Source organism: Apodemus sylvaticus, chromosome 1 (assembly GCF_947179515.1).
Source record: "Apodemus sylvaticus chromosome 1, mApoSyl1.1, whole genome shotgun sequence".
NCBI lineage: Eukaryota > Metazoa > Chordata > Mammalia > Rodentia > Muridae > Apodemus > Apodemus sylvaticus.
In genome coordinates, this window is record NC_067472.1 from 80,243,103 (window position 1) to 80,269,324 (window position 26,222).

At 53.8% G+C, this 26,222-nt stretch overlaps 1 protein-coding gene across 3 annotated transcripts; it reads right to left on the reverse strand.

Moving 5' to 3' along the window:
• Positions 1–723: 723 nt before the first annotated feature.
• Il4r (interleukin 4 receptor) lies at positions 724–25,521 on the reverse strand. 3 transcript variants are annotated; one of them, XM_052199720.1, is made up of 11 exons: positions 25,440–25,521; positions 14,688–14,887; positions 12,935–13,021; positions 11,347–11,485; positions 9,498–9,649; positions 8,599–8,750; positions 7,135–7,291; positions 5,770–5,869; positions 3,949–4,027; positions 3,493–3,542; positions 724–3,139 (listed from the first exon to the last, which is right to left on the reverse strand). In XM_052199720.1, the coding sequence occupies exons 3-11, from the start codon at positions 13,002–13,004 to the stop codon at positions 1,615–1,617; spliced, it is 2,424 nt and encodes an 807-aa protein (XP_052055680.1). In that variant the 5' UTR covers positions 13,005–13,021; positions 14,688–14,887; positions 25,440–25,521; the 3' UTR covers positions 724–1,614. The 3 variants fall into 3 exon arrangements, with proteins under 3 accessions (XP_052055680.1, XP_052055677.1, XP_052055679.1); XM_052199717.1 differs by having other exon boundaries at positions 9,498–9,652; XM_052199719.1 differs by having other exon boundaries at positions 9,498–9,652; positions 14,635–14,887.
• Positions 25,522–26,222: the final 701 nt, after the last annotated feature.

Consider the following 26,222-nt stretch of genomic DNA (forward strand, 5'->3'; position numbering starts at 1 on the left):
CCGTCTGAGGCACAGCGAGACCTTGTCGTTTAAAAGACTGTTCTGTGATGTGAAAGTCTGAGGCTGGCTTCTGCTAGACCACCCTCTCAGCAGGCAGGACCAAAGGACATCAGTATCTAACTGCACACCAGTCCCCATTCTGCCCGGGACCTCATCTCTGATGCCGTGACCACACCAGATCCTTGTGCCCCAAACTCCAGACACGAGCAGTCTGCTGCGTGTTGGGAGTTCTTCCTGGCTTTTTTTTTTTTGCAGATACCACAGGCTCATCTCAAAAGTGGCCCCCTTCAAGCCTCCCTCAGTGACCTCTCTGGTCTTTCCTTCTGAACATCATATTCAAGTTCTCTGCGGGCCTGGCAGGTTGCCACACCCCAATTCCTCTGCCTAAGATGTGGGGCCTACTGACACCAACGTCTTGCCACATTCAGCAGCACTTAGCAGCCAGGGCCGTGTCCTCCGTGTGCTAAGGATTGAGAGACAGAGGAGGACCCCTGCCCTGGGAATGGGCCTCACTAAAGATGGTGGGATCTGGAGAAAGGTCCTCCACTCCCTCCCCTGAGCAGGCACACATGGGCACAAGCTGTGGCAGCAGGGTGAGGGTGAGGGTGAGGGATGGAGTCTCACACCACACATTTCAGCTGTTGTGCTGGGCTCCTAGGAGGCCTCCGTGAGTCACTATAAAGCCGCTGTGGGCCTGGCGTGTGTGTAATAAAGGAGAACTGACAAGATAAAGAGTCTTTATTGACATAGAGCTCCATGTGACCTGTCCTGTCTTCATGACAGACTAGGTGTCGCAACGGTGGGGACACAAGCAGACAGTGCTGAGCCTGGTCCCGTCTTCCAGGAGGCAGTCAGACTGCAGTCTGCCATCTGCCGTCCCTGCCACCTGGCCACCAAGCAGAGCCAGGCCCACAGTTTCCTTGTGGTCTCGCCTTGGCTGCCAGCAGTGGTGTCCTTTGGGACCTGCCACCCGGCAGCTGTTTGTTTATCGGGATCTCTATGTCTACACCCTGGGAGCCCTGGCAGTGACTCTGGGCAGTCAAGTGTGTGTCCTTGCTGCTTCCCACAACTGAGCCAAGCTGGAACAGCAGGCTCTGCCTCTGGTCCCAGTCCGGGCTGTTCAATGAATGGCCTCCTTGGGGCAATACCTGCACTCTCTCAACTTAAAATTTCCACTAGTTTTTAGGGTCCTCCGAGCCACTGCCAGGCCATCTGAGTTTCTAGGCCCAGCTTCCGGCTGGGAGAGTCCAGAAGCTATGTCAGGTCTGCTGAGAACCCTGGGCGACAGGTCTGTTTGGGGGACAAAATGGGCCTGAGCGGGTAGGACAAAGATAGATAGGAGAGCCCAGGGCTTAGGAATGTCAGCACTGCTGTGCAACAAAGCACAGTGAGTCCCTGAATTCCTTGTGAGGGAGGAGGGTCCAGGCCAGCGGCAGGGGAGACAGCCAGGCTCTGAGCTTCCAGGGTCAGGCCAAGTTCACATCTTCTTCAATTAACCATTCTCTGGATTTCCGGGAAACCTGCCAGCTGGGCTGTCTCCCAGGAAGCTCTTCCTTGGCTTCGAGGAACCCTGGCCTCAGCATAGACCTCAGCAACAACAGCACACTCCCTCACCTAAGAAACAGCAACGCCCAGGGTGCCCACAGGCACCTCAGTAGTCTGGCTGGGAACAGGAGAGTGACCAGGGCCCTTGCCCTCCCCTGACAAGTTTGAGGGTGTCTTGGGTGCTGAAGTGAGGTTGGCTTCTGGTGGCATTTCCCCAGAACAGCTTTCCAAGGCCCCTGAGAGGCTCCCCAGGGATGGTGATCTGTCGTCATAGCAACAGCCACAGCCAGGGCTAGCAACAATGTGGCTCTGGCCACCTTCCTCCTGGCTGTGGTGTTGCTTCAGGTGGCCACACAGGTGGCAGGTGAGGGACGAGTACACAATACCAAGGCCCAGGTCGTCCCCAAAGGGCTTGGGCACCTGATCTGCAGGAGGAGGGGCCTTCTGAAAGTCACCTTTGAGCCCCATCTCCAGACCGAGGCATTCTGGGGTGCTTTTGGGTGGGGCTGAGTTCAGAGAACTGGGTGGCAGGTCCATGTCCAGTCCGAAAGTGAATAAAGGCATGGAGCTAGGGGACTGGTTGGGAACAGGGTTCTGAAAGGGCTTGTAGCCTCCGTGTCCACTGTCAGTCCCTGCCGCCGCTGTGTCCGTGCTGACGCCACTGCTGCCAAGCAGGCTCGAGAACGCCTTGTAACCAGTGTCTCCAGAAGGCCTGACACCAGGCACCCCAGGGTCCTGGGTGGTTCCCTGCTTCACTGCCTGAGCGAACTCCTGGTAGCCGCTGGTAGGGGCTGGGGCGGAGTCAGCTGTCCCATGCTGCAGGACACTCATGTGAAGAATCTGCTCCCAGCTCTCCACTTGCTGCTGTGGTGACCCTGGAGAATGGGGGTCAACCAGGCTTGGAGGGACCCCTTCTTCCTGACGTCCAGCCTGCTGCAGTTCTGAAGCCAGCTCTCCAGGATTCGGGGCCGGGCTGCAGAAGTCACTAAAACTCCGGTAGGCGGGATTGTCTGCAATGACAAGTGGGACCTGGGTGCAGGCCAGGTTAGTTGCACTCTGGGCTGGGCTACCTGAAGGAGGGCCTGGGTGTGAAGCCTGCCCTGTGACCTGGCATGTAGCCTCACTGGGCTTCATGGGGAAGCAGGCCCCGGACATAGAAGCTTGCCCGCTTTCTGAAGGCAGAGGGGAGCATGGCTCCGCCAAGCTTGACTGGCCGACGTTGTCCCCATTCTCAGCCTCCAACAAGTCCGAAAACAGGTTCTCAGTGAGCCGGGCCATGATGTCTGCCTGACTCTCCTGGAAGCCGCCTCCACTGTTCTCAGGTGACATGCTCAGGTCCCTGTCTTCCTCCTCCTCTTCCTCCTCCTCCTCTGCACTCTGTACTGGGGCCTCAAACAGCTCCATACAGCGCACCACACTGACGCTAACATTCTCAGGCCAGAGGACGGACCTGCTGACCTCCACAGGACACCAGCCTGCCTTTCCAGGACTCTGGAGAGGCTTGGCTTTGGCAGCCTTCGGGGGTTCTGTCTCCTTCTTCACTCTGAGCTCCAGCAAGCAGGGCAGCAGCTTGGCCAGACAAGTCTTCCAGCGCCTGTGGAAGCAAAGCTTAGGACTTCAGTTTTGCCACATTTAAAAAAACCTCCTATTCGTCCTTCAGAGTCCTTCATGGAATCACCCTGTATTGATATTGGGGTGTTATAGACATGGCTTCTGACTTTAAAATCAACATTTAGCCTGTTCTCGATGCAGAATGGAGACTCAGTCGCCCACGATTGCATCCCCACCCCCCTGCCCTGCGCCCCTTAGGGCCAGGAATAGAGAAGGCAAGCTGTGGGGGGGTGGGGTGGGGCAGGAAGGGGAGTTGATTGCCACCAGCCAAGTAATGATCACATTCTCACACAAAACCACAAAAACTATGACCCAAGTTCAAGTTCAGATACATACGGACACTTGGTTGTCTCCTGGCTTCCGGTCTGCTTTTCCCAGAAGGGCACCTAAAATAGACAGTCAGTCAGTGGGTGCTGTCTGTCAGCCCAGCCCAGCTACGGAAGGCTTGGTGTTTTCACAGACAGCAACCGCGCCTGGACAGCTGAGGTCCACACAGGCCTCACAGAGCTCTGGGAGCCTCAGCTCCCCACTCCCCACCCTGAGGGAAAGGACATCAGAGATGGTAAATGTCCTCAGATACTCCAGCTGGCCTGTGCCACCCTTGACTCTGATCTGGCCACAGGACTCACTCTGACCAGCAGCCTGCACGGAGGTGGGTGTGGGCTTTGCAAGTGTTCACTGTGTCCTGTGTTACCACCCGTGCACCGCCCTGCTTACCCCTGATTGGTTGCTCCTCGCGCCCGCCCTGCCCATGGCTGGGAGTCATGCTATGGAACGCCTGCATCCTCTTACCTGAGCATCCTGAATGATGATGGCCACCAAGGGACTGCGTGCTGGGGTGGGAATCTGGTCCCACCATATCTTCTTAATCCTGAGGGTGGAAAGGAAGTGGGTTGGTCTCTGAATGTACAGTGGCCAAGGTGCTCTTCCAAGCGTCCTGGCTGTCACTCCTCCCAGGCCACCAAGGCCACACTGATTCCACTTTGGTGATGCAACAATGTTGGTCCTAACCATCCATCACTACGACCATTCCGAATGGGGAGAGGAGCCCAGGGAGGGAGCCTGACACTGGCAGGGCCCTACGCTACAGCAGTCTCTGAGGCTGCCTCTGTCCCCAGGGCACAAGCAAAGACTCAAGCTGTACAGCAAGGGCCCTATTCCCTCAAGAGTCCCTTCTTAGGAGCAGGAGAGTATTCTATCATGCTGGCTTTAGCAGGCCTGAGAGGTCAGGGGTCACGGGAAGCTTTCCTTTCCTTCCTGGACTGACTGGCCCTGTGGCTTTCAGTCCTCCATCTTCCCACAGTATATTCTGAGCACCTACTATGCATCAATCTCTCTGCAAGGGCCACAGGGACTAAGCCAGAAAAACAGCCAGAGAAGCCCCCTTGGGTTGGCTTCAGGAGAAACAAGAAGCAAATGCGACATGCTCATGCGACACTCCTTCCCCATGCCAAGTGCCAATGAGCAAAGACCACAGCCAGACATGGTGGGCTGGAATCATCCCAGCCAGTCAGGAGACTGGACAGGAAGAGTCAAAGTTCAGGTCTTCCTGAGCTGAGGGGAGTTGGAGACCAGCCTGCATAACTTGGCAAGACCCCGTCTCTGAGCAAAAGCAAGCAGGGGGCTGGAGTGGAGCTCAGAGGCAGGGTGTCGCGCATAAGACCTTGGGTTCCAAAACAATGAAACAACAGACAAGACGACCTGGAGAGGCATAGAGAGGGATGCAGGAGAGAGAAGCAGGGTTGAGACTTTCAGGGAATGGCCCAGAAAAGGTGAAGGGACAGAATGTTCAGGGTGGGGACATGGCTAAGACCCCATGGGAAGAACATGCCTTTGAGAACTGCAGGGACATCAGGGGGGAGAAGGGGGCAACAGGACACAGAGGAACTCGTCAGAGCAGCAGTGCCTAGCCCCGGGTGACTGACAAGGGCATGGTGGTGAGCCACGGAGAGGAGCATCCGGCATTCCCTGCACTTAGCCAGACGGGGACACAGGCACAGCACCAACCCCAAGTCACTTCTAATCTCACTTCTCAAAGAACATGGCTCTGGGCCTGAGATTCCAAGGTAGAACTCACCAGAAGTGACTCTTTCCCCTCGACCAGCCCTGCCCAGGCTCCTCTGAAGGTCTTGTTTTCATGGTCACTCTGAGTCTACAGAGGAGCCCAGATTATGGGGGAGCTGGCCAGCTACCTGACAGCAAGCACCACCACTGGGCCTCACTCACACACACATTCACAGCATCTGCTCAGATTCCTCTGCTCCCACCACATGCCCAGTGCCAGGACCATACATACCATGGGCACCGAGAGGAACAGGGCTCCCATCTCCTCTCTGCCCAAAACGCCCCCTCCTAGCCCCAAGCCAGCTCCTCTCTCCACAGCAGCAGCCATTACTGCCCCCCACCCGGCGGCTCTCTTCTCCAGAGCACAGGCACTGTGGAGAAGCCTCCAGCCACAGGCTGCCCTGCCCTGCCCTGCTCTGTGAGGCAGACTTCAGCCTTTTCTCAGCCACACAGTGACTGTGACCTCTGACAGCCACTGAGGTAAGCAGAGTATTCACATCTAGCACTGCGAAAGGGCCAGCCTGAGCACCAGCCAAAGCAGGAACTCACTTGATAATGCTGAAGTAACAGGACACGCAAAACAACAGGATGCAGACGCAGGAGATGCTGACCCCCAACGGGAGGCGCTGCACCAGGGGCAGCTGGAAGTCTGTACGGAGAAAAGGAGTCATGGACTGGGAGGCCGCCCTGCGTCATGTGCAGTCCGTGACCCCACACTCGGGGTTCCCCTGCGACCCTTGATTGATTAGCTGGCTGCAGATAGCCTTCCACCTGTCTCCCCAACTCTCTCTCTTACACACCAAGTCCTTATCACACCTCTTCAGGTCCCTGTCCTCACTGTCCCTGACCCAAGTCCAGATCACAACAGTCTGAAGTTGTCACTCTTTTTTTCCCAAAGCTCAGAGGTTGAGTGCTCTGGAGGTCTCGAGTTCAAAGCCAGCCTCTAAGTCCTTGCTGAGTGACCTGAGGCAAGTTGGTTGCTTCTTTGGAGTTCTCCTCTGCTCAGCAGGGCTAGAAATAGGCTTTTCTCTCAGGCCAAGAGGACCATGTGGTTTAAAAGCTCACACATTCAGTGCAAGCACAGGAATCTCTTCCTTGTTCACGGACTCTGAGATTTCTTTGACACTGTCTCCCACCCTCTCCTCCACCCCTGCACTCTGCCTCCTGTCCTTCCCTGCATCGGCTTTCATCTGGATCTACCTGGTTTCTGTGTTTACACTTGCGGGTTTTAGTCGATTTTTAATCTTTTGTTCGAGATGTGTGTGTTGGGATCTGAGCATCGGAGTGTGTGAACCACACACGTGGATCCATCTTAGCCTCTCACAGTCTCAGATGCTCTGTATTCACAGTCTGCACAGATGGCCACCAGCTTCTCCTAATTTCTCTGTCAGGATTACACATGCGTGTAACCGTGCGAGGCCTTAACATGGGCTCTGGACCTCCTGGCACTGGCCCATCTCCTGCGTGTCTGCTTTTAACACGTCAGCTACACTGCTCCAGGATTCCCGTGAGTTCTCACCACTGGAGGCCCCAAGGTCACTCAGTCACAGATTTTCATTACATTTTCATTTTCATCACACTGCTGAAAAGTGTGCTGTACATCACACCTGCTTCAGACAAGCCCTTCTCCTCCTCGGCAGCACCACTGAGTCAACCTCACACAACCTTTCCCAGTCCTGACTATGCGGCTACTTCATGCTAAATAGAAAGAAGACTCAGTCAGTGAATGGCACCGAACAGTGACAACCACAGAAATTGTGGGACACTACACTACACTGCACCATAGCCACAGGGGTGGATGCATAGTTAGAAGCGTCCTAGAACTGAAAACCCCGATGTCAGCCAGAGGGAATTTCTGAACAGAGAACACACACAGCTGTAGAGACCCCCACAGCCCAAGACCCTGATACTCACGGTTGTACCAGGTGGTGCTGGGACTCCACTCACTCCAGATGCCACTGACGCTCTGGGCTAAGACCCTCACACGTGCCCGATAGTGCACCCCTGATGTCAGGATGTTGGCAGGGAGGCTCAGCTTGGGTTCCGTGTAGGTCACATTATAGACTATGAACTGAAGGAAGATGGAGACACGTGAAGGCAGAGCTGGCAGGCACGTGAGTCGGTTCCCAGCCTGGCTGCTGCCCCGGAAATGGGATCCTTCCCACATCCCTGCCACTGCCAAGAGGAGAATGACATGGAGGTTGTTGGCCCTCCCCTGACTGGTGTCAACTATTATCTGGACAAGTGGATTAAACTGGGTTTGGACACATCATAAATTAGGACTACGCCGTATGAACTTGAGTAAGTGACGTCAGAGGGGTCACCCTTTGGTTTCCGGTCATCCCACCAGAAGGAATGCTAGGAAGGAGGGGAAGATAAGAGTAGCAGGAAATGACCTCCCCCTGTTTCTAAAGCAGGGGCCAGGCAACCACTACAGCTGCCCTTGTCTGATGACACCTTCTGTGTAGAAATTGGGTGGGGAGGAGAGTGGGAGAATTTTGTTTGTTATTGTTGTTTGAAAGGGTCTGTGTAACCTGGGCTAGTCAAGAACCTCCCATCCTCCTGTCTCAGTCTCCTGAGAGCTGTGATGACAGGCATGGGCCACTATACCCAGCTCAGCTCTACTCCCATCTATGCCCTGAACACAGGTCGCCATGAACAACACACAGAAGCAAATGTGACCATGAGTGTGCCCAGTCTGGAGTGACGACTCTGCCACCCATAATCTCATGTGTTCCCCCCCCCAACCCCACCCCCACCCCCGGGAAGCAGGCACGGCTCCAGAGCACCCTTTCTGAGTTAAGATGGCGGGATAAGTCCTCATCATGATGCTGTGGTCTGGATCCACAATGTTCCCTGGGGTCTGTGCTTGCTCCTGCGAATGGAGCTCCCTGGAAATGGTGGAACCTAGTGTGAGGACGGGGAGCCAGGGGAATCCTCAGGGGATATCAGGACAGTGGGGATACGCTCGTGTGTGCCCATCTCTGTCCGTCTGTCCGTCTGCCCGTCTCTCTGCTTCCAGGCCAGCATGAGCTGAGCAGCTCTCCTCCACCACGCTTCTGCCATGACACCTGCCTTAACACCGCGCTCAGAGTAACGGGGCCATAAGACCACAGACTCATCTCCAGGAAACCATGCATTTAAACAGATGTTTCCTCCTACAGCTGATTTTCTCGGCACTTTGTCTTATCACAGAACACCAGCCAACACAACTGCACACTGCAAATGCAGGGCCAGGAAGGAGACGGACGTGTCTGGGGCAGAGCCCGGCCTGGAGCAAGCTCTCTAGTTCACTCTACCCCCTCCCAAGCTCCCTACTCCGAAGATGGCCCCAGCCCCGTTCCCAGGCAGTGGCGGGGACCCACGGCGCCCACTCACTTCTGCGGGGTTGTCCTCTCTGGAGATGTTGACCATGTAGACGAGCTCTTTGTGCAGGAAGATGTTCGACGGGTACGGGTTGCTCCACGTCAGCAGCCATGCATTGGACACATTGGTGTGGAGTGTGAGGTTGTCTGGAGCCGGGGGCTTCACTGGGGAGGAAGGGCCTGGGTGAGGGGCTTGAGCCCTGAGATTGGTTTTGTTTTGATGTCCCTATCAACAACTTCATCTCCTCGAACTCCTGACCCTCCTTCCTAGACTCCAGAATGCTGGGATTACAGGAGTGTGCCGCCTCACCAGGCTCATCACCTCTGAAGTAATCACACCCATGAGACCCTGACGTAGAGTGTGTGTTAAAGTCAATGTGACAATGATTTAAAACTCATCCGTGGGTTAATTCTAGTATCTCGTGGGTGCCCAGTGGCCCGAGCGGCAGTTCTAACCACAGACTGAAAACCATGAGATCTTGTCTCAGATATGTGGTCATCAATTCTGCCTCTGGCACTGAGAAGCTGTGTGTCCTAAGACTGCTTGCCTTCTCTGATCTACAAAATAAGAACAATCAGTTTCTTTTGGAAACTGATGTTCAGATAAGTAACATGAGACAGCAACAAATTCTTACTTTCAATTCCTGACATAACTATGCTTGTGTGGATATTTAGCTTAGTGGTAGAGCATTTGCCTAGCATCTGGGAAGTCCTGGGTTACATCCCCCAAAATTCAATACAATACAAAACCAAACCAAACCATGTGGGAGCAAGCTTGTGTAGGGATTGGTGGAGGGACTCCAGGTAGAGTACAGACAGCCTTCCATACTCAAGGCATATGACAAACCAGCAGATGACCTGCAGTCAGTGTGTACCCCACCTCCGGCGCTGGAACACCCAGACAGGCCTTACCATTGTCAATGGGACTGAAGTAGCCGTGCCACAGCTGCCGCTGCTCTGCCCACAGTTCCAGCTGGTACTGGTCTGCTTGGGTTGGCTCCTCTATTTCCATGTGGCATGCACACATGGTGCTGGCGCTGTTCTTGGGGATGCATGTGAGGTTTCTGCTAACATAGAAACTCTGTTAGGGAACCACTGCCCATCGTTACCAACTTCCCTGGTACCCCCACCACTTCTCAGGTTACCCCTCCCTGACAGGAAGACCAAAGCAATCAGAATCAGGTGGGGATATGATGTGGGGTTAGCATCTTGCTGGCCATAGCCCTGCCTACCTCGATCTACACACTTCTGGACAGGGCCATTCTGGCTGTGGTCCTCAGTCCCATGACTACGCTCACCCCAGGCTTGGGCATTAAGTAAGCCATGGTGTCCCAGCATCCCTTGGTTTACCGGGGACTGTGATAAGCCCTAGCACACTTCCCACAGGCTCCTGCCCTGTGCACACCAGGATATAATTCTGCCAAGGGACCACCTAGACAGGCCGCTCACATCTCACGGACCAGACCAAGGGCCAAAACTCTGTTTCTATAAAATGCCAGACAGGAAGTTGAAGGCTTTTGAAGACAATATAGTTTCTGTCACTACAGCAAACTGCTGATGTTGCCCCAAAGCAGCCATAGGCAAGACATAAATGAGTGCGGTGGTGTATGCTAATAAAACTTTATTCATAAAAGCAGTAGTCTGCCTGTTGTGGTTGGGCACACCTTTAATTTCAGCACAGGCAGAGGTAGGTGGATCTCTGTGAGTTTGAGCCCAGTCTGATCTACCTAGCATGTTCCAAGACAGGGCTACATAGACCTTATCTCAAAAAACAAAACAAAATAAGACACACACACACACACACACACACACACACACACACACACAAAACAAACAAACAAAAAACCAAAAATGCAGTGGCCAATTGACTTGAGGTCCATAGTTTGTCAGTGCCTGGTCTGTGCCAACATGCAAAAGCTCCGCTCACTTTCTCTGAGGCAACAGGATGGAGAATCACCCCACAGGCATTAGGGTGGTGTCTGTACGTCTCCGGATGCTACTGAGCACTGAATCTGTGGACTTGGACTCACAGAGCACCTAGATGCCAGGGAATGTAGAGCAACCCCTGGGCCCCATCCCTGCACCTTCACAACAAATTCCGCACAGTCTTGTCCCATGACTGAGCATGCCCAGGGGTCTCCAGTCAAATGGTTGCATGGTTCTCTCCGACTGGTGGATCCTGAGGATTAAACCCAGGCCCTCAGGTACCTGCCTTTATTGGCTGAGCCATCTTGCCAACTGTATTTTTTATTTTTTTGAGACAGGCTGTAGCTCTAGCCCTGGCTAACTTTAGGTGCAAAGGTTAGAGAAATGCTGGTCCAGCCCAAGCCTGCAACCACAGGACAGAAGACGGTGATCCAGAGTCCCACAGTGTCCTCTGTATCCTGTGCAGGTGGCAGTGGTTGGAGGGCTGGTAACAGAACTCAGGGTCATCCATCAGACGAGCGCTCTACCACTGAGCTGCACCCTCAGGCCTTTCACTTTTTAATTTTGAGACAGAATCTCACTAAATTGCCCAGGTGGGTCTTGAACTCATGGTCCTCCCGTCTCACCATCTCAAGTTGTTATAGATCTGCACCCAAGCTCCAAGCTCAGCTCTACTGTAGTGTCACACAGGATACGTTATCCCAGACCCGGCTCCACCTCAGACACCACCACTCAGTAAGCTGTCACAAGCATCTAGCACAACATATTCTGGCGCCCATCTGGAACAGCCAAGGGCTGGGCAGTCCTCTGGGTGCTGCCTCCCTACCCCACTTACACAGCGAACTCGAAGAGCAGTCTGTAGTCCAGGCGGAGCTGAGAACTGCAGTTCACAGTGCTATCCAGCGGCCACTCACAGGCAAAGCTATCGATGTAGTTAGAGAAGCAGGTGGGTTCACCCAGGACTTTGATGCTCTCTGCAGAGACAGGATAGCAGAGCAGTGGAGTCACGGCCAGGAGCTCTTATCACCAAGGTCAGAAGGAGGCTAGTGCAAACAGGATCATGACACACATGCCTGCACATGTATGTGACACGCATGCCTGCACAGGCACACACCTACACAGGTGCCACTCTCCCTCAGAGGCACCATCTTAAAGCACAGGGAGGAAGAGGGGATGCCCTATAGTGCTGTCCACTCCCACTTCTTCCCTAACCCACTTCCCCACTGAGGCAAGAGGCTGACCCTGCAGTCTGTACGCTCAGGTTCAGGCTCTTGCCCTTCTGTACCCAAGAGGCTTAGCCAATGGAAGAGCAGGAGGGAGGGAAGGAGGAGGGGATAGGCACTTATCCATCTGCTCCCTGCCAGGAATTCAGATGTGGTGTGTGTGTGTGTGTGTGTGTGTGTAATAGCCAGGGGCTTGCTAACTGTTGAGTGATCTGACTACTATTTGGGCCCTCAAGAACCAAGCCCTACATGGCCACTGTCCAGACAAAGTCACAATACACATGCCAGCGGGCGGGGCCCACCATGCAGGAAGTGTTTATACAGCAAACAAAACTCTAATCTCCTGACCCCTCTCCTCCAACAGCTACCCTGGGCTTTACCATTACACAAAATAATCCACCCCTGTCTGGGCTTGGGGTAGAATTTGTGTGTCCATTTGGTTTTTGTTTTGTTTGGTTTTATTTATTTATTTTTGCAGTATCTCCATTGTTACCCCAGGCTGGCCTCAGACTCAGTATGTAGCCAAGGCTGGCCTCAAATTCACAATCCTCCTGCCTCAGTCTCCCCTGTGCTGGGCTGACAGGTGTAAGTCACACCTGGCCACACGGATGAGTAACCTTCTAATCAGTCTCAGGTTTCTTCATGTCAACTTTCTAGATTGATCTGGAAACTCCTTCTCTTTCCAGATTTCCAAGTCGCCCTGGTCTTCACTCAATTCCTCTGATCAGACTCTGCAAGGGTCTTCTGACTCAGTGACCCTGTGACATGTCCTCCCACCCCATACTAGGCAGGCTCTCCCTGGGGGTGTCACCAAGAATGCACCCGCAGACACTGGCCTGCCCTCCCCTGCCTTCCTCCAAGTTGATGCCACTGTCCCTGTGCACCCCCGTTTTAAAGTGCAATGCCCACTCCTTCTCCACCCACCCCTCACTCAGCCCCGAGCTGCATTTTCCCACCATCTTTTGATAACCTTTGCTACATAACTCAAATTATTTTCTACTCAATTCCAAGACACCTTTAATTTTCAGTTTGAATGAGTGTCAATGAAAATAACTAGTCATGGTGATTTGTCATTGGCTGCTTCTGTGCCAGCCGCGCCTCCAATCCCCACAAGGCCTTTGGTCTATTCTGAGATGGACCGCAGGACCTTGACATGTCATTAGTGGTTTATGAATGAATGAGTGACGGTCGGTGACTTACCAGAGCCGGCCACCCACAGCAAAATCAGACAGCTCACAGAGGTCAGGAACTTGGAGCAAAGCCACCCCATTGGGGACACAAAGGTGCCTACAGAAAGAAGAGTGGACAAATGCTGATCTGGGGTTGGTGGGGTTCATTTCACTTGTAGTGTGGCCTCCCTTCCCCATGTCTCTGCACCCTCTCCACACAGAGCCCGAGAGCATGCCCCATGCCCCTGTTCGCCTGTCCCAGGAGAGCTGTGGTATACATTCATAACTTTCTGAAGTTCAAATCCTGACTCCCTCCCATACCAGCTGTGAACCTGAGCAAGTTGTACCCAGTGCCTCAGTTTCCCTATCTGCTAAGTGGTCATCCTCTGACAGCTCCATCTTAGCTGGCATTAAATGAACAGACAAACCCAGCAGAGCCCACACTGGAAGCCCGCCCTTCAGCTGCCTCAATGATAAAGGCAATCTAGGCTGGGGCGCCACAGGGAGGGAAGGACAGCGGACCCCAGGCCTGAGAATGCTTGGGGGCTGGGGACAGCTTAGTGCTTGCCTGGTGTGTACCAGGTCCTGGGTTCCACCCCCCCGCAGGTGGGAGGGAAGGAAGAGGGAGGAAGAGAGGGATGGATGGAGGAAATGAGGGAGGGGGAGAGGCTCAAAGTAGAAGGAAAGGAAAGAAGCAGGGTGTGGGGGGCTTGGGAATGAGGGATGGGAGAGAGAAAAGCATTGCAAGGGGAGAGCTATGTGCCATTCTCTGAGCAGCAGTGGGTCAGTCCCCAGTCCCCCCCAGCAGTGGGTCAGTCCCCAGTCCCCCCCTCAGCAGTGGGTCAGTCCCCAGTGCCCCCCCAGCAGTGGGTCAGTCCCCAGTGGCCCCCCAGCAGTGGGTCAGTCCTCAGTGCCCCCCCAGCAGTGGGTCAGTTCTCAGTGCACCCCCAGCAGTGGGTCAGTCCTCAGTGCCCCCCAGCAGTGGGTCAGTCCCGAGTGTCCCCCCAGCAGTGGGTCAGTCCCCAGTGTCCACCCCCCCCCCCCCACTGTCTAGGTCTCTATCTGGAGGCTGTATCTAAATTTGCAGCCACAGACCCATTTTGCCCCTGAGCAGTGAGCCCACCGCTGGGTTCTTCAGCATCTGGAGTTCTGCCTCCTTCTGCTGCATGGACCTGTCTGTCAGGAGGGCCTGGCAGAGCTGCAGAGAGGAAGCAAGGCACAAGGTGGACACCTAGTCCTACATGCATCCAGACCCGGCCACCGGTGGCTCATGCCATCAACAATCCTGCAGGACACTGTCCTGGCAGTGCGGTGAGCACGCAAGTGAACACATCTGCACTGTTACCAAGTGTTTCTTGCTAAAGTCACTGTGCTCCATGTGCATGCACCTGCAGCACTCCGGGTATGACAGAGCCCTCCGGCAATGCAGCACTGCATGCTAGCTACCGTGCCCCTAACCACTAGATTTCTTCAGCTCCATTGCAGTCCTGGGACTGCCCTCTCCCTCGGGTCCACCATAAGCAAACTGACCTTCCTTACATGTGTGTTTGCAGTCTGAGACCTGCTGCTCCCGAGGGAAATGGACAATTTCAGAAAGGCAAGCAGCTGGTGAGCTTAAGGGGGTGCTCATACAATGAGGGTATACAGGGAATCGCAGGAGGCCCAGCACGGAGTGTATGAGACGATAGCATGAACAGGCTGAAGCAGGAGGATCCTGAGGTCAAGGCTAACCTGGGCTATACAGGGAGGGGCTGGAATGCGGCTCGGCTCAGCGGGCAGCTTACCTGGCCCACAGGCACAAGGCCCTGGGCTCCCTCTCCAGCACCTTCAAAACAAAAGCAAATGCAAATCCTGAGTCCTAGGATAGAGGAATTTGTCCAGGAGGTCCAGAACCAGCCAGCAGGCAGATCCAAAATCAAAAGTCAGGTCCCTCTGCTTCTGAGCTCCAAGAATGTTCCTCAGCTTCTAGAAGTCCAGCCAGAACCTAACAATGAAATAAGATGAGCTGTGAAAACAACCCTTGTACCTGTCAGCTTCAACGGTCTGTGTCACTGAAGCCCGGCTGAGCATCTTAAAACCAAGAAAGGGCTTTGCAACAGGCAGATGGCAGAGCAGTGGTTTAGGAACAGTGGTCTTCTCGGTCCTATCAACAGAATCTGAGACCCAGGACCAGGGAGGGGACAGCACTCAAGTAGAACCTATGCATTTCGTGGCAAACACTATGGTGGCCTGATGCCCAGGAGGCCCTCTGCCCTCTGGCAATATTCACTGCTATTAACTCCATGCTAAGTTCCTTCTGATCATCTCTCCCTCTCTCCCTTCTCCTCCTCCACTCAGACCAGCTTTATTAAGGACATACAATCAGTCCCCTCATCTTCAGACAGAAGGACAAAGGCCCAGGGAGGTTGAGTGACTGGCCTGAGGCTGCACAGCTGTAGAAGCGGCCCTGGAATGTGGATTTGCTCTCATGGCGGGGGCCCCTGGGGGTTGGAGGCAGGGGGATTCTAAATTCAAAGCCAGCTAGCAGAACACAGCGAGACTCTCAACCCCTCCCCGAAGAAGAAACTGGTCATTTAAATCATGCATTTGTCACCAGAGCTGAGGTTCTGTCCCCATGATTGTTAGTCATAAGAAGCCAGGTTCATGTCTGCCCTTGGCATTACTTTGTCCTTAGTGCCCAGAACACGGTCTGGCCTGGCATATTATGTAGTGGTCGGGTGTTCAGTCACTGTCTGTCAGAGGGTGAGCAGTGAAAAGTAGCCAAGAACAAACACCACAATCTAAACACTGACCTCTGGCCTCTGCCTAGAGAGCTGTATGTGATGATGACTGCTATCCTAGCTCACCTCGCAAATGCCCTACGAGGCAGGTGCCATTCCACAGACAAGGACGCTGAAGCACAGAATCAGAAGGAGGCCTGCTGTGGTCTCAGGGCTAGAACGGGACCCACAATCTGTGGACTAGACCACTGTGCTGCTTCTTGAAATGCACTCCAAATACAGCAAATGGAAATATGACAAGCTGCACAGGCAGAGGAAGAAAGGTCAAGGGTCAGCGGGGTGTGGTGGCTTCTGAAGCGTCAGACCCGAGATTCCAGTCTAAGGAGGCCTGCAGCTTCCTTCCGACTTCAAGACAGCTGGGCTGGGCTGGCTGGGAGCCAAGAACACATTGCTCCTAGGCAGCAGCAACTGGGGTTCCCAGAAATGGTGGCCTTGTCAACAGCCCCGCCTCCATGGCCAGGGCCCTATCCCTGCTGGCTTGGTCCAGGGAGGGGCTGCCACAGCCTGCTTCTACTCCTATAGTGGAGCAAGAAGCCCATAGATGTTACCTGCCACCCTGTATACCCTGTTTCAGTCACAAGTACTTCAAAGCGCCTACTGTGTTCCACCTCCCACAGCTGTCAATACCACGGTTCACACCCCTTCTTGTTCTTTCTTTCTCTAGTGCAGGGGACTGAGCCCAAGGTCCGGTGTATGCTAAGCAAGCACTCTACATCTGAGCTAATGCCCCGTCATGTGTACGTGTATATGTACTATTTTGAGACAAGACTGAGTCTGACTTTGAAGTTCATTCTGTAATGCATGCAGGCTTTGAAATTGAGATCCTTCTGTCTCACTCTTGAGAGGCTACAGGCATGGCTATACTCCTTTATTCTTTTAACAAGTACCTGAGGGAGACAAGAAGATACTGAAGAGTTTTAAGCAAACGTGAGATTTTTAGGGCTGATCCTGCGGCTGGTGCTGTGCAGGATCTAGGAGCCAGGGATGACAGTGAGGCCAGGAAGCAGGCCACGGCAGCAGTGCCAGCAAACGGCTCCAACGCTCACACCAGAGGGAAGGGATGATGGGGGAAGAAGGATTGAGGACCTCCCAATCAGGAATTGCTAGCACAAAGGCCGGCTGTGGGGGCACAGGGCTTTGGCCCCAGCCTCAGAAGCAGAAGCAGGCAGATTGTTGTGAGCTAAACCAGCTTTTGAAGCTCCCTGTGAAGGTAGCACCATTCCACGCCCATTCCACAGTCTGCAAACTCTTAAGGAGGTCGGGCGGGAAGGTAACTCACCCACCGGGCAACAGGGACAGCCTGGTGTGCCTCCTGCCTGCAGCTGAGTTCTTGGCTGGGCTGAAACGTGGGTATGGTTGGCAATAACAAAGAGACTGGTGGCAGCGCCATCTACCAGTCTGGAGAGACCTGGGCTGTCTGGGGGCCATAGGGAGCCATTGAGGACTCTAAAGAAGTAGAAGAAGCAGGCCCTGTTGGGACTGGAGAAGAGGCAGGGCTATGGAGACCTGATGTCTGGTGCAGAGGTGAGTGTCCTCGGGCACCCTGCCACGGAAGAGTCACAGAGATGGCATGAACTGTGGACACTAGTCAAAGGCCCCAGGGGCAGAATGTTCTAGTGGTTTGGAGACAGCTTGAGAGGCTGAGGAGAGAGATGCTAACGCCCGGGAGACTGTGCAATGCCTAGAGCCTCTTCCAGAAGGGATGGGGTATCCTGGGCTCCCTTTGTGGGCCAGGACTCCAAGCTCCTGAAAAGGGAAACCATTGTGGGGACAGAGTCACCAAATTTGAGCATTACTTGATAGCTGTGAAGACACAAGGCTGACAGTGCACTCAGGGAGGCCTTCAGGTAGTTCCATGGGATCCCTGAAGTTCATCCTGTGAAAAATTCTGGGAGCCCAAGAGAGGATCTAGGTCTGGCTCCTTCAGCACACACTCTGGATGATTATCCCTGCATAGCCCTTTCCTCATGAACTCTGGTGACTCCTTTGTCCCACAATGACCCAGAGAAGCCAGGACTACTGCTACATCACCAGCACACTGTCTGGACATCTGGAGTAGGTATGAGGGTTTCCGTGGAGATATGTTGATGCATGATGCCACCCCCCTCCTAGAACTTTCTGTCTCTGGCCTACAGCAAGGCTCTGGGCAGAGGCCAGCAAGCTGTGATCAAGCATCACTGCTCATTACTTACTGTTCCAGAATCAGGATGCAAAGCTCCTGAACACTGATTAAATTCTGTCTAGGGTGGTCTGGATTCTACCAGGCTCCCGCCAGAGATCTGTAGAAGCCAGCACCACTGCTTCTGCATATCTCCAGCTGGGGGCAGCTTCCTCCTTCTTAGGGACCTCTTGAACCCTGACACCAAAAGAGAAGATTGTCAATAGAGGTATATCAGCTCCATTTTAGAGATGGAGCAACCTGGCCCAGAAAGGTTCTGAACCTGTCTAAGGATGCACACTTGGTGACTACTGTGGCTGAGATCTTAACCCAGGCCTTGGATTGTGTAATTCTTGGTCTGATGCCTGGCAGAGAGGTAGCAGGGAGTGGCCAAACCAAAGTTCAGACTCTGGCATCGTCTCCATAGCCTTCAACAGGAAACTTGACTAGTAGTGACTGGGACTTTGTGCCCTTCTCCCTACCCTCAGCAGAAAACCCTGGGTATAGTTAAATCCCCTATGTGCCAGCTGCAGACAGGTTCGGTGAGGGCAAGGGGCACTCGTCTGCATTCTTCCTGCTGTCTCAGCCCTGTATTGTTATGAGCCTTGGCAGCGAGGGCTTCTCATGTGGGCCGGGACCCCAGAGCACTTAAGATATATATAAGTCATGACTCTAGAACAAAGTGTGGCTCCACCTCGACTGCCCAAGACCCGCAGGCTGAGGTCCTCCTATCAGAGTACAATTTCCTTCTCTGGGAAGTGGGAATAGATTTACTTGTCTCAGTGGGCAGTTCCAAGAAAACAAAGAAACTGACTGTCGCCTGGGACGGGGTTTACAGAGCAGCGAGAAAGGCTAACCTCTATCCACTGAGAAAAGTCTAAGACTTGGAAAAAAAACCCCACTGCGGAATACAGGCTTCAAAGCACAGGATCTACAATCCACAGCACACGGCATGGGGTGGGGCACGAATTTCAGGGTGAGAAGTTAGGACCATGTCCTGGGGAGATGGAGTGACCTGCTGTGGAGGTGCAGGCTACATCACTAGCCAGGGCTTTGTTTGCAGGGAGCTGACACAAAGCCTGGGAGCAGGGTGCCCTGCAGTCAGACACGAGGACAGCCTGAGTCAGGAGTTCAAGGCCAGCCTAAACCCCATGGTTAGAGTTATCTCAGAAATGGGCAAAGTGAGGGAAAATAAAGAATTCTCCAGGGTCAGCCTACGAAGACCACAGAGCAAGATGCTGGGCCTGTAGGGTCCCTAGAACCCTTGACTATTGTCTAGGTCCCACGAGCATTCACACAGGCCTCTTACACTCCACAGCCACCCCACCACGCTTGAGAGCCCCAGTTCCCTATGCTGAGCTAAGAGCCTGCCTGCCGAGAACAGCAGTAGGCTTGCTACATGTGTAAACAGCCCTGCCTAGCCTGTGCCCGGCCCTGAGACCAACAGTAAAGAAATAACTAATAAATAATTAAATTAAGCTTGTGGTCCCCATGTGGCCACCATTGTTAGCGGGTATCCAGTGAGTAGGAACAGACCTGAGATGCTAGGAGACCCCAGAGAGAGGAAAAGAACGACAGGAGGGGGTCCCCACTCCAGAACTGGTACCACCAGGGAATGTCCACCCTCTTTGTTCCTATGACTACTACCACATCCCAATATTGGGTACCATGGTGATGGGATGGGAGGTGGACTGGAGATGCTTCCTCACCTGCTCATCAAGGAGCCAGAGAAGATTCTAGAGTGTCTACAGCCCTCACTACCATCTTCCACACTGGGCAGATGAGGAGCCCAACAGTTGTCCTTATCAGTCTACATGCCCCTGCCACCCAGGTCCCCATGCACACCTGGGGTGGACCCGCTCACTGGGTCACCTACACTGTCTCCTTCACTTTCTACTCTCCTTCCCCAGCACAGATCTCCTTACCACCGCTGTTCCACCGCCCTGGGCGAGCCCACTCCCACATCGGTCTACCTTCCACAGTCTGACCAGCCCTTTCCTTCCCACCCCCTGAGCTTTGCTGGTTCTGCGCCAATTCTCCACAGAAGGTCCCTCAAGGTCCATGTCTCATATCCACAAGGAGGAGGCAGCCAGACTGGAGTGATGTGCTGTCTAACAACAGTCAGCCTGGCTAGGTGCTTTCCCAGTACAGGGCTTTTGCCTGTGCCGGCCTCACTGTCTGAAACAGCAGCCAGGCAGCCCACGCCCGAGGATTGACACAAGTACAGTGTCTGCAATGCCTGACCTCTTCACTATCGCACTGACTTTTCTGTAACGCTAGGGACCCAACCCAGGCCCATAAGCAAACACTGGAGGAAGGGCTCTACCACCGAGCTACAGCCCCACCACAGACAGGCAGGGCAAGTTGTACACCACTGTACGGCCAGCAAAGTGACATGCTCAGGATCCTGGCCCCGGAGCAGAATGGAGCGCTAGTCTCCTGGAAGCAAACTGAACGAAGTCACCAAGGGAAAAGCAAGCGTGGCTGGCAGAGAATAGGACAGTTCAAATGTGACAGGGAGGAACTCAGGCTGACTCGCATAGAGGGAGGGAAGATGACAGTCAAAGTCGGCTGTGCTCGCTTGCTGTGCGTCTGACTTCCAAAGCTAGGACAAGATCCAGAGAAACTGAAGATCAATAAGCTGGGGTGTGTGTGCGGGAGGTGGTGTGTGTGTGTGTAAGTGTGTGTGTGTGTGTGTGTGTGTGTATGGGAGAGCGCACATAAACAGAAAACAGCTGGCATAGCTAGATCGGCTCACACCGACAGCTGTGTTTTCTAGGACTTCACTCTCAATAGAAAACACACTTTTTTAGTTACTATGTCATCCTGGTTGGCCTTGAACTCAGGCCCCTCCTGCCTTAGCCTACCAAGTTCTAGGATTACAGGCATATGTGGTGAACTTCAACTACATCTGTCATTGGTGGTTGGGATAGCTCAAGAGTTACAGTGCGTGTGATGCAAACAAGAGGACTAAAGTTTGGGTCCCCAGGACCCATGTAAATGCTGGGTGGATGTAGTGACACATATAATCACAACACGAGGAAAGCAGGGACAAGATATCCCCAAGTCAGGTCAGCTAGGGAGACCAACACCATTTGTAAACTCTGGGGGATAAGCCTGACTATGCATACAAGGTGGATGGCGACTGAGGATTTCAGATTTCAGTTGTTGCACATACAACGCGCGCTCGCGCGCGCGCACACACACACACACACACACACACACACACCCTTCAATCAAATACATCAGAACATCCAGGGGGGGAAAAACAATTGGAAAAAACTTTTTGAAAGATCAATAAAGTCTCTGCCACTGAGACAGAAGTCACATGTGCCTACCACAACGGCCTGAATGGCCAGGGTTAGAATCCAGCAACAGAGATAACAGAAAATTCCACCCCCCTCAAAACACTTCAAAACCACACAGTACTTCCAAAAGCTCCTGCAGCAGACACAAGGAATGAGCAACTCTCTGGCAGCAACAGACAGATGGCCAGCACAGACTTGATTAGCCAACAGTATACTGGAAAACAAGAAAGACTGAAAACAAATGTAACCTCAACCAAGGCATTTCAGATGGGAAGACACACTGAAGAGAAAGACAGGAGGCTTCCTCAGATCAACCACCGCAAACGCCAAAGGCTCTCACAAACTATGACTGCACACAGCATGAGAACGATACAAGGAGGCGACAGCGGCTCTAACAGGACCCCAGCCAAGTCTGAAGCCAGACTAAAACCCAAAGTCACCAAAGGTAGAGGGAATGCCCAGAATAACTGTAGTAGAACTGCCTGAACTGGAGGGCCCCTGGGCTGGAGTGGAACAATGGTCAGAACCTTCAGGGGGATGGGACTAAGGCCAGGAACTTGAGGTCCCTATAAAGCCAGTTTCAGAGATCACCCCCAGAGTGAGCACACAGTAGGACCTTGCTGTTCCCAGAGGCGAGTGAGCAAGAGACTGGGGCTCTGTGGTTGGGAGGACACCCAGCCCACGGCCATGGCCGTGGCTCTCCTCCTCCCACGGTCTTACTTCCTCTTTCGAGAAGGCAGACACCCCTCTGGCTACCCTAGGAAACCTCAGGCCACTCAAGTTCTCCAAAATGGACCTGTGAACGATGCCTCCCACATCCAAGCAAGACAATCTGGTTCTTTTAAACTCTCCTCTTCAGTCTGGGAGCTTGGGCAGAAATTAAGCATGTGGGCTTGTGGGTGACTGGTGTCAGAGTGTCACCTGGCAGCTCTCTACACCAGCCTGTTTTCTTCCTTAGAGGTAGGAACTCAACCCAGCAAACACTTGGCTCCTTATGAACCGAACCCTCCCTTCCTCCCTTCAGACCTTCCTCACTCTCTGGGGCTCTGAGGAAGGCGCTCATCTAACAATAATCTGATTGCAAACTGACTGCGTGGAGGTCTGGCAGTATTCACAAGATTACAGGGCAGAGCACAGTCGAGTAAAGAGCTGATCTTAGTGGCAGCTGGTGGTGGCTCACCTTGTGGCCTAATTTTCATTCTTTTTAACCAGTGGTGAAGACAGGAGGCTTGACATGTGACCCTAAATAAGTGACTGGACTTCTCTGTCACTTCATCCGGGAAAACTTGAGTGTCTTACAGCCCTCACCTCCCAGGGCTTAAACAAACTAAGATAATACAGCTATCAGTCCCTGCCCCCACACCTCCTGACTTCTGCTCCTGCCCTTCCCAGCTCCCTCAGTCCCAACCAATCCCTTTGCTTCCTTGATGTGGGTAAAACACTAGGAGCCTGTTCCCTGCCCAGAGCCTTTGCGTCTGCCCTCTCTACTTGGGGTCTCAACTACAAGGCGAAGTCCTTGGAGTCACCTTCTCCTCAGGACTGGCAGCTTCCTGGGGGCCTTTACTGCTGGGTCACTCAGGGTTGTATTGCCCTTCATTCTGGGGGCTGGAGATCCTCAGTCCCAGAGCCCCCCACCTTCCCACAAACCTCATGAAACTGAGATCCCTCTGCCTGGGCCCCCATTCTAAGCTTCGCCATCTCCAAGAGGCTGTGGGCCTCAGAGGCAGCGTGAGTCAGTGGAGGTAGCACCTGGAAGCACTTGACATCAGCACTTCTTAGAAAGACTGTGCTTAAGAGACTGCACTGCACCTCAGCACACAGGCTGGAGGAAGCCCTGTGTCATCACCCCTAGAAGCTCCGGGTGACCTTTGTTCCTCCCCTGCCTGGTCCTGTCACTGACTGGCGGTGCCTGTGAAACTCCAGGAGCTTAGACACACCATCTCACCTCAGTTTATGAAATGCCACTCATGACCCAACAGGGTCGGCACCGCCCCTCAATCAGCTGCAAAGGCGGTCTATAGCATGAGCCCCGGCTACCCTTCAGGACAGGGGAGCATGGCTGTGAATCTGGTCTGGTGTGAGAGTTTGTTCCTCTCTGGGAGTCTAAACTGCAAGGGCTTTGTCAAACATCTCATCTTTGGCCTGATAAAGCACCTGGCACTCCTGGTCCCTCAGAGCAAGAAGTGCTAGGGGCAGCTTGGAAAAGCAAGGCCACACTATGCGGAAGGAGACAACCAACTGCCTTGCCCTTCCATGAGCAATGATTTAGAAAAGTCATTTCATGAACATTTCATCCCAGATACCTCTGGCAAATGGGAGGTGTGGGGATGTGGGGTGATTTTCTTGAGATCACACAGATGTGAATATCTGGATACCCTCCCCACCCCGTCTCCAGTTCCAGCCCCACTCCCTGCCTCCAGCTCTGAGAACCAGAACAATGGGCTTTGATCCACATTGGGTGTCTGAAGCCGGGTCACCGTGAGTCTGTGCCCACCCAGGCAAGCCTCATGAAGCTGGGAATCCGGCCAGACACGGTTAGGCTGGTCTCAGAGGCTCACCCTGCGGAAGGCTCAACAGTGTCCTGTCACAGTAGGCACACTCACAGTGCAGCCCCTGCCTCTGTCAGTCTCTGATGAAGGACCGCCCCCCCTCCCCCTCGCCCCACCAGCAAGGTTACTGCACACATCCCTGGTTGTCAGTATTCTCATTTTGCCAAATAAATCCTTGGGGGTAACAATAAAGATTTGTTCACTTAACAATCCTTCATGCCTGCTGCCCCTCGGCGTAGTGTTGAATAGGGCACACCTGACCCCCAAGGACCCTCCCCACAAGGCTCCAGTGGTCGCAGAACTTTACGACAGAGACTGAGCTTAGAGCACACAAGAAACAAGTCATGCCTTTGCTGGATAAGGAGTTCTGGCTTTCAACCTCCGAACCTCACTTGCCATGTGGACCCTGTGTCATGGGGACCATGAAAAGCTTCCTTTTACACATGCCAAGTGTGAATGTGTACCTCAGCTAGGTCCCAGCCCCAGGCCCCAAAGGCAGAAAAGCAGGGTGTGGCTTGGAGGAGCCCAAACATTGTCTTTTTTCATCCCCAACTGTAGCAGTAGTCGTTGTGCCTGCCTCAGGGACAGCCCCCCTACCCACCTGGCCTTCCTCAGTCTGGGATGGCACTGTAGAAGACCTCAGCACAACCCAGACACTGCAAAGCCTCAGACGGTCACAACCCTGCCCAGTTACCAGTGTGTGGTCTGGGCAACTCACTTGGGTTTCCCCATCCCTACCCTGAAGATCCAGGAGCTGGGCCAGGACCAGGAATCCTTCCTGTGACTTCCCTGAGCCCCACAGCAGCGAACTCAGGGGCTCCTTGCAGTGCTGTCTACCTTTCCAGGAATCTAGCCCCTCGATGTTAGCTAGGTGGCACACTGAGCCGTCCCACCATCTTGCCTTTGCCCATGCTGTACCCACAGTTCAGCATGCCTTCTCTTGTCTCTGATTCTTGACCTGCCAAAGTGCTCTCCCACACCCCATACTACCTCAGGAGTCGCACTGCCCTAGGAAGGGGTGTCTTGCTTGCCCATTCCTCCCTGTCTTGTGTGTTTGTCCCTCAGTCAGGGAGCACAGCCTAAAACAGCGAGCAGAGCACAGATGAGCTGGAGAACAAACACATAGTGGTCACCTCCCGTCTCCGCCTCAGTGTCCCCATAAGCACTCATGACTCCTTTGGCCGATTCCTAGAGGCCTTACCAGGACTGCGGAATCTCGTTACTCTGTTCTGGCCAAACGTATCCTCAAGTCTCAGTTTCTCCCATAAGACTTTAGGATGGGACAAATGTCCCAGCAAATGCTCCCAGACTCTCAAAAGACCACCTGTTGGGGGAAGGCCATAGTGAGCCTCACACCTCCCAAAGGGCTGGAGAAGGGCAGGGCCCAGGAGTGCTGGCTTGGGGACAGACTGAATCACAGGCTTATACAACGTCCAGTTTGCCACAATAAATACTCAGGTTCCTGGGTTACTGAACCGGAACCTGGGAGGAGCCTGGTAGTCTCGGCTTCTAGAAGATCCCTGGAGAGTCTTTGTGAAGACCGGACCACCGCGACTCTCTGAGTTTCAGAGCGAGAGCTGTCCACTTGCTCGACCGGCTCCCGACGGCAGCCGACCCTGGCTGAGAGAGGAGCCCAGCAGCCCCACGATCACCCGAGGATCTGCGGGCTCTGGTTCCAGCCCAGATCTGTTCTATAGCCACCACTGGCCGGTCCCCAGTCTTCCCCACCGCCCGTTCCTACCTGCGTGTTCAGGCTCCACGCGCCGCGCGGGGCTTTCCTGCGCTAAGGACCTCGCCCCGCTTCCTACGCCGCCTAGAGTGCCCCTCATTTACATGCAACGCCCTGCCCCGTGCAGTCATTTACATGCCCCGCCCCCAGCCAGCTCATTTTTCACCCGCGGTCCTCCCCGCCTTGCCTGACCTCCAGCTTATTTGCATGCCCCACCCCAAGCGTCCGCAGCCGTCTGCTCCAGCCTGTGAGTCTCAAGACTTTGGGAATCTTTGCCCTTTCCCTACAGACCAGCTTGGCTTGTGTTTGCGGCTGTTGCTCATTTTCCCAATGTTTACCCAGCGCCTGTGCCAGAGAAATTAGAAAGCAAAACAGCTCATCAATTAAGAGCGAGTGCCTCCTGCCAGGCTCAGGCACTCCATGCTGCTGCTACCAAGGAGTGGTGTGCAACCATCCCTTTTCAAATGAAGAAGCTGAGACATGGATCTGTTAAGAAACTTGCTTAAGGGTTAATGAGATGGCCTGCAGGCCTGAGAGCATGAGGTCTATCCCTAGAAACCACTCAAAAGTGAAAAGACAGAACTGACATCACAAAGTTGTCCTCTCACCCACAACGGTGCAACTGTGACCCACATTTGCTGGTTAAGCCATCCCATGGGCATCCTGTTTGGGGGTTTATGGTTTGGTTTGGCTTAGTATTTTGCTTCTTGAGACAGGATCTTGCAGTACAGCTTTGGCTGTCATATTGTAGCACAGTCTGAACTTGAACTCACGGCAATCCTGTCTCAGCCTCCC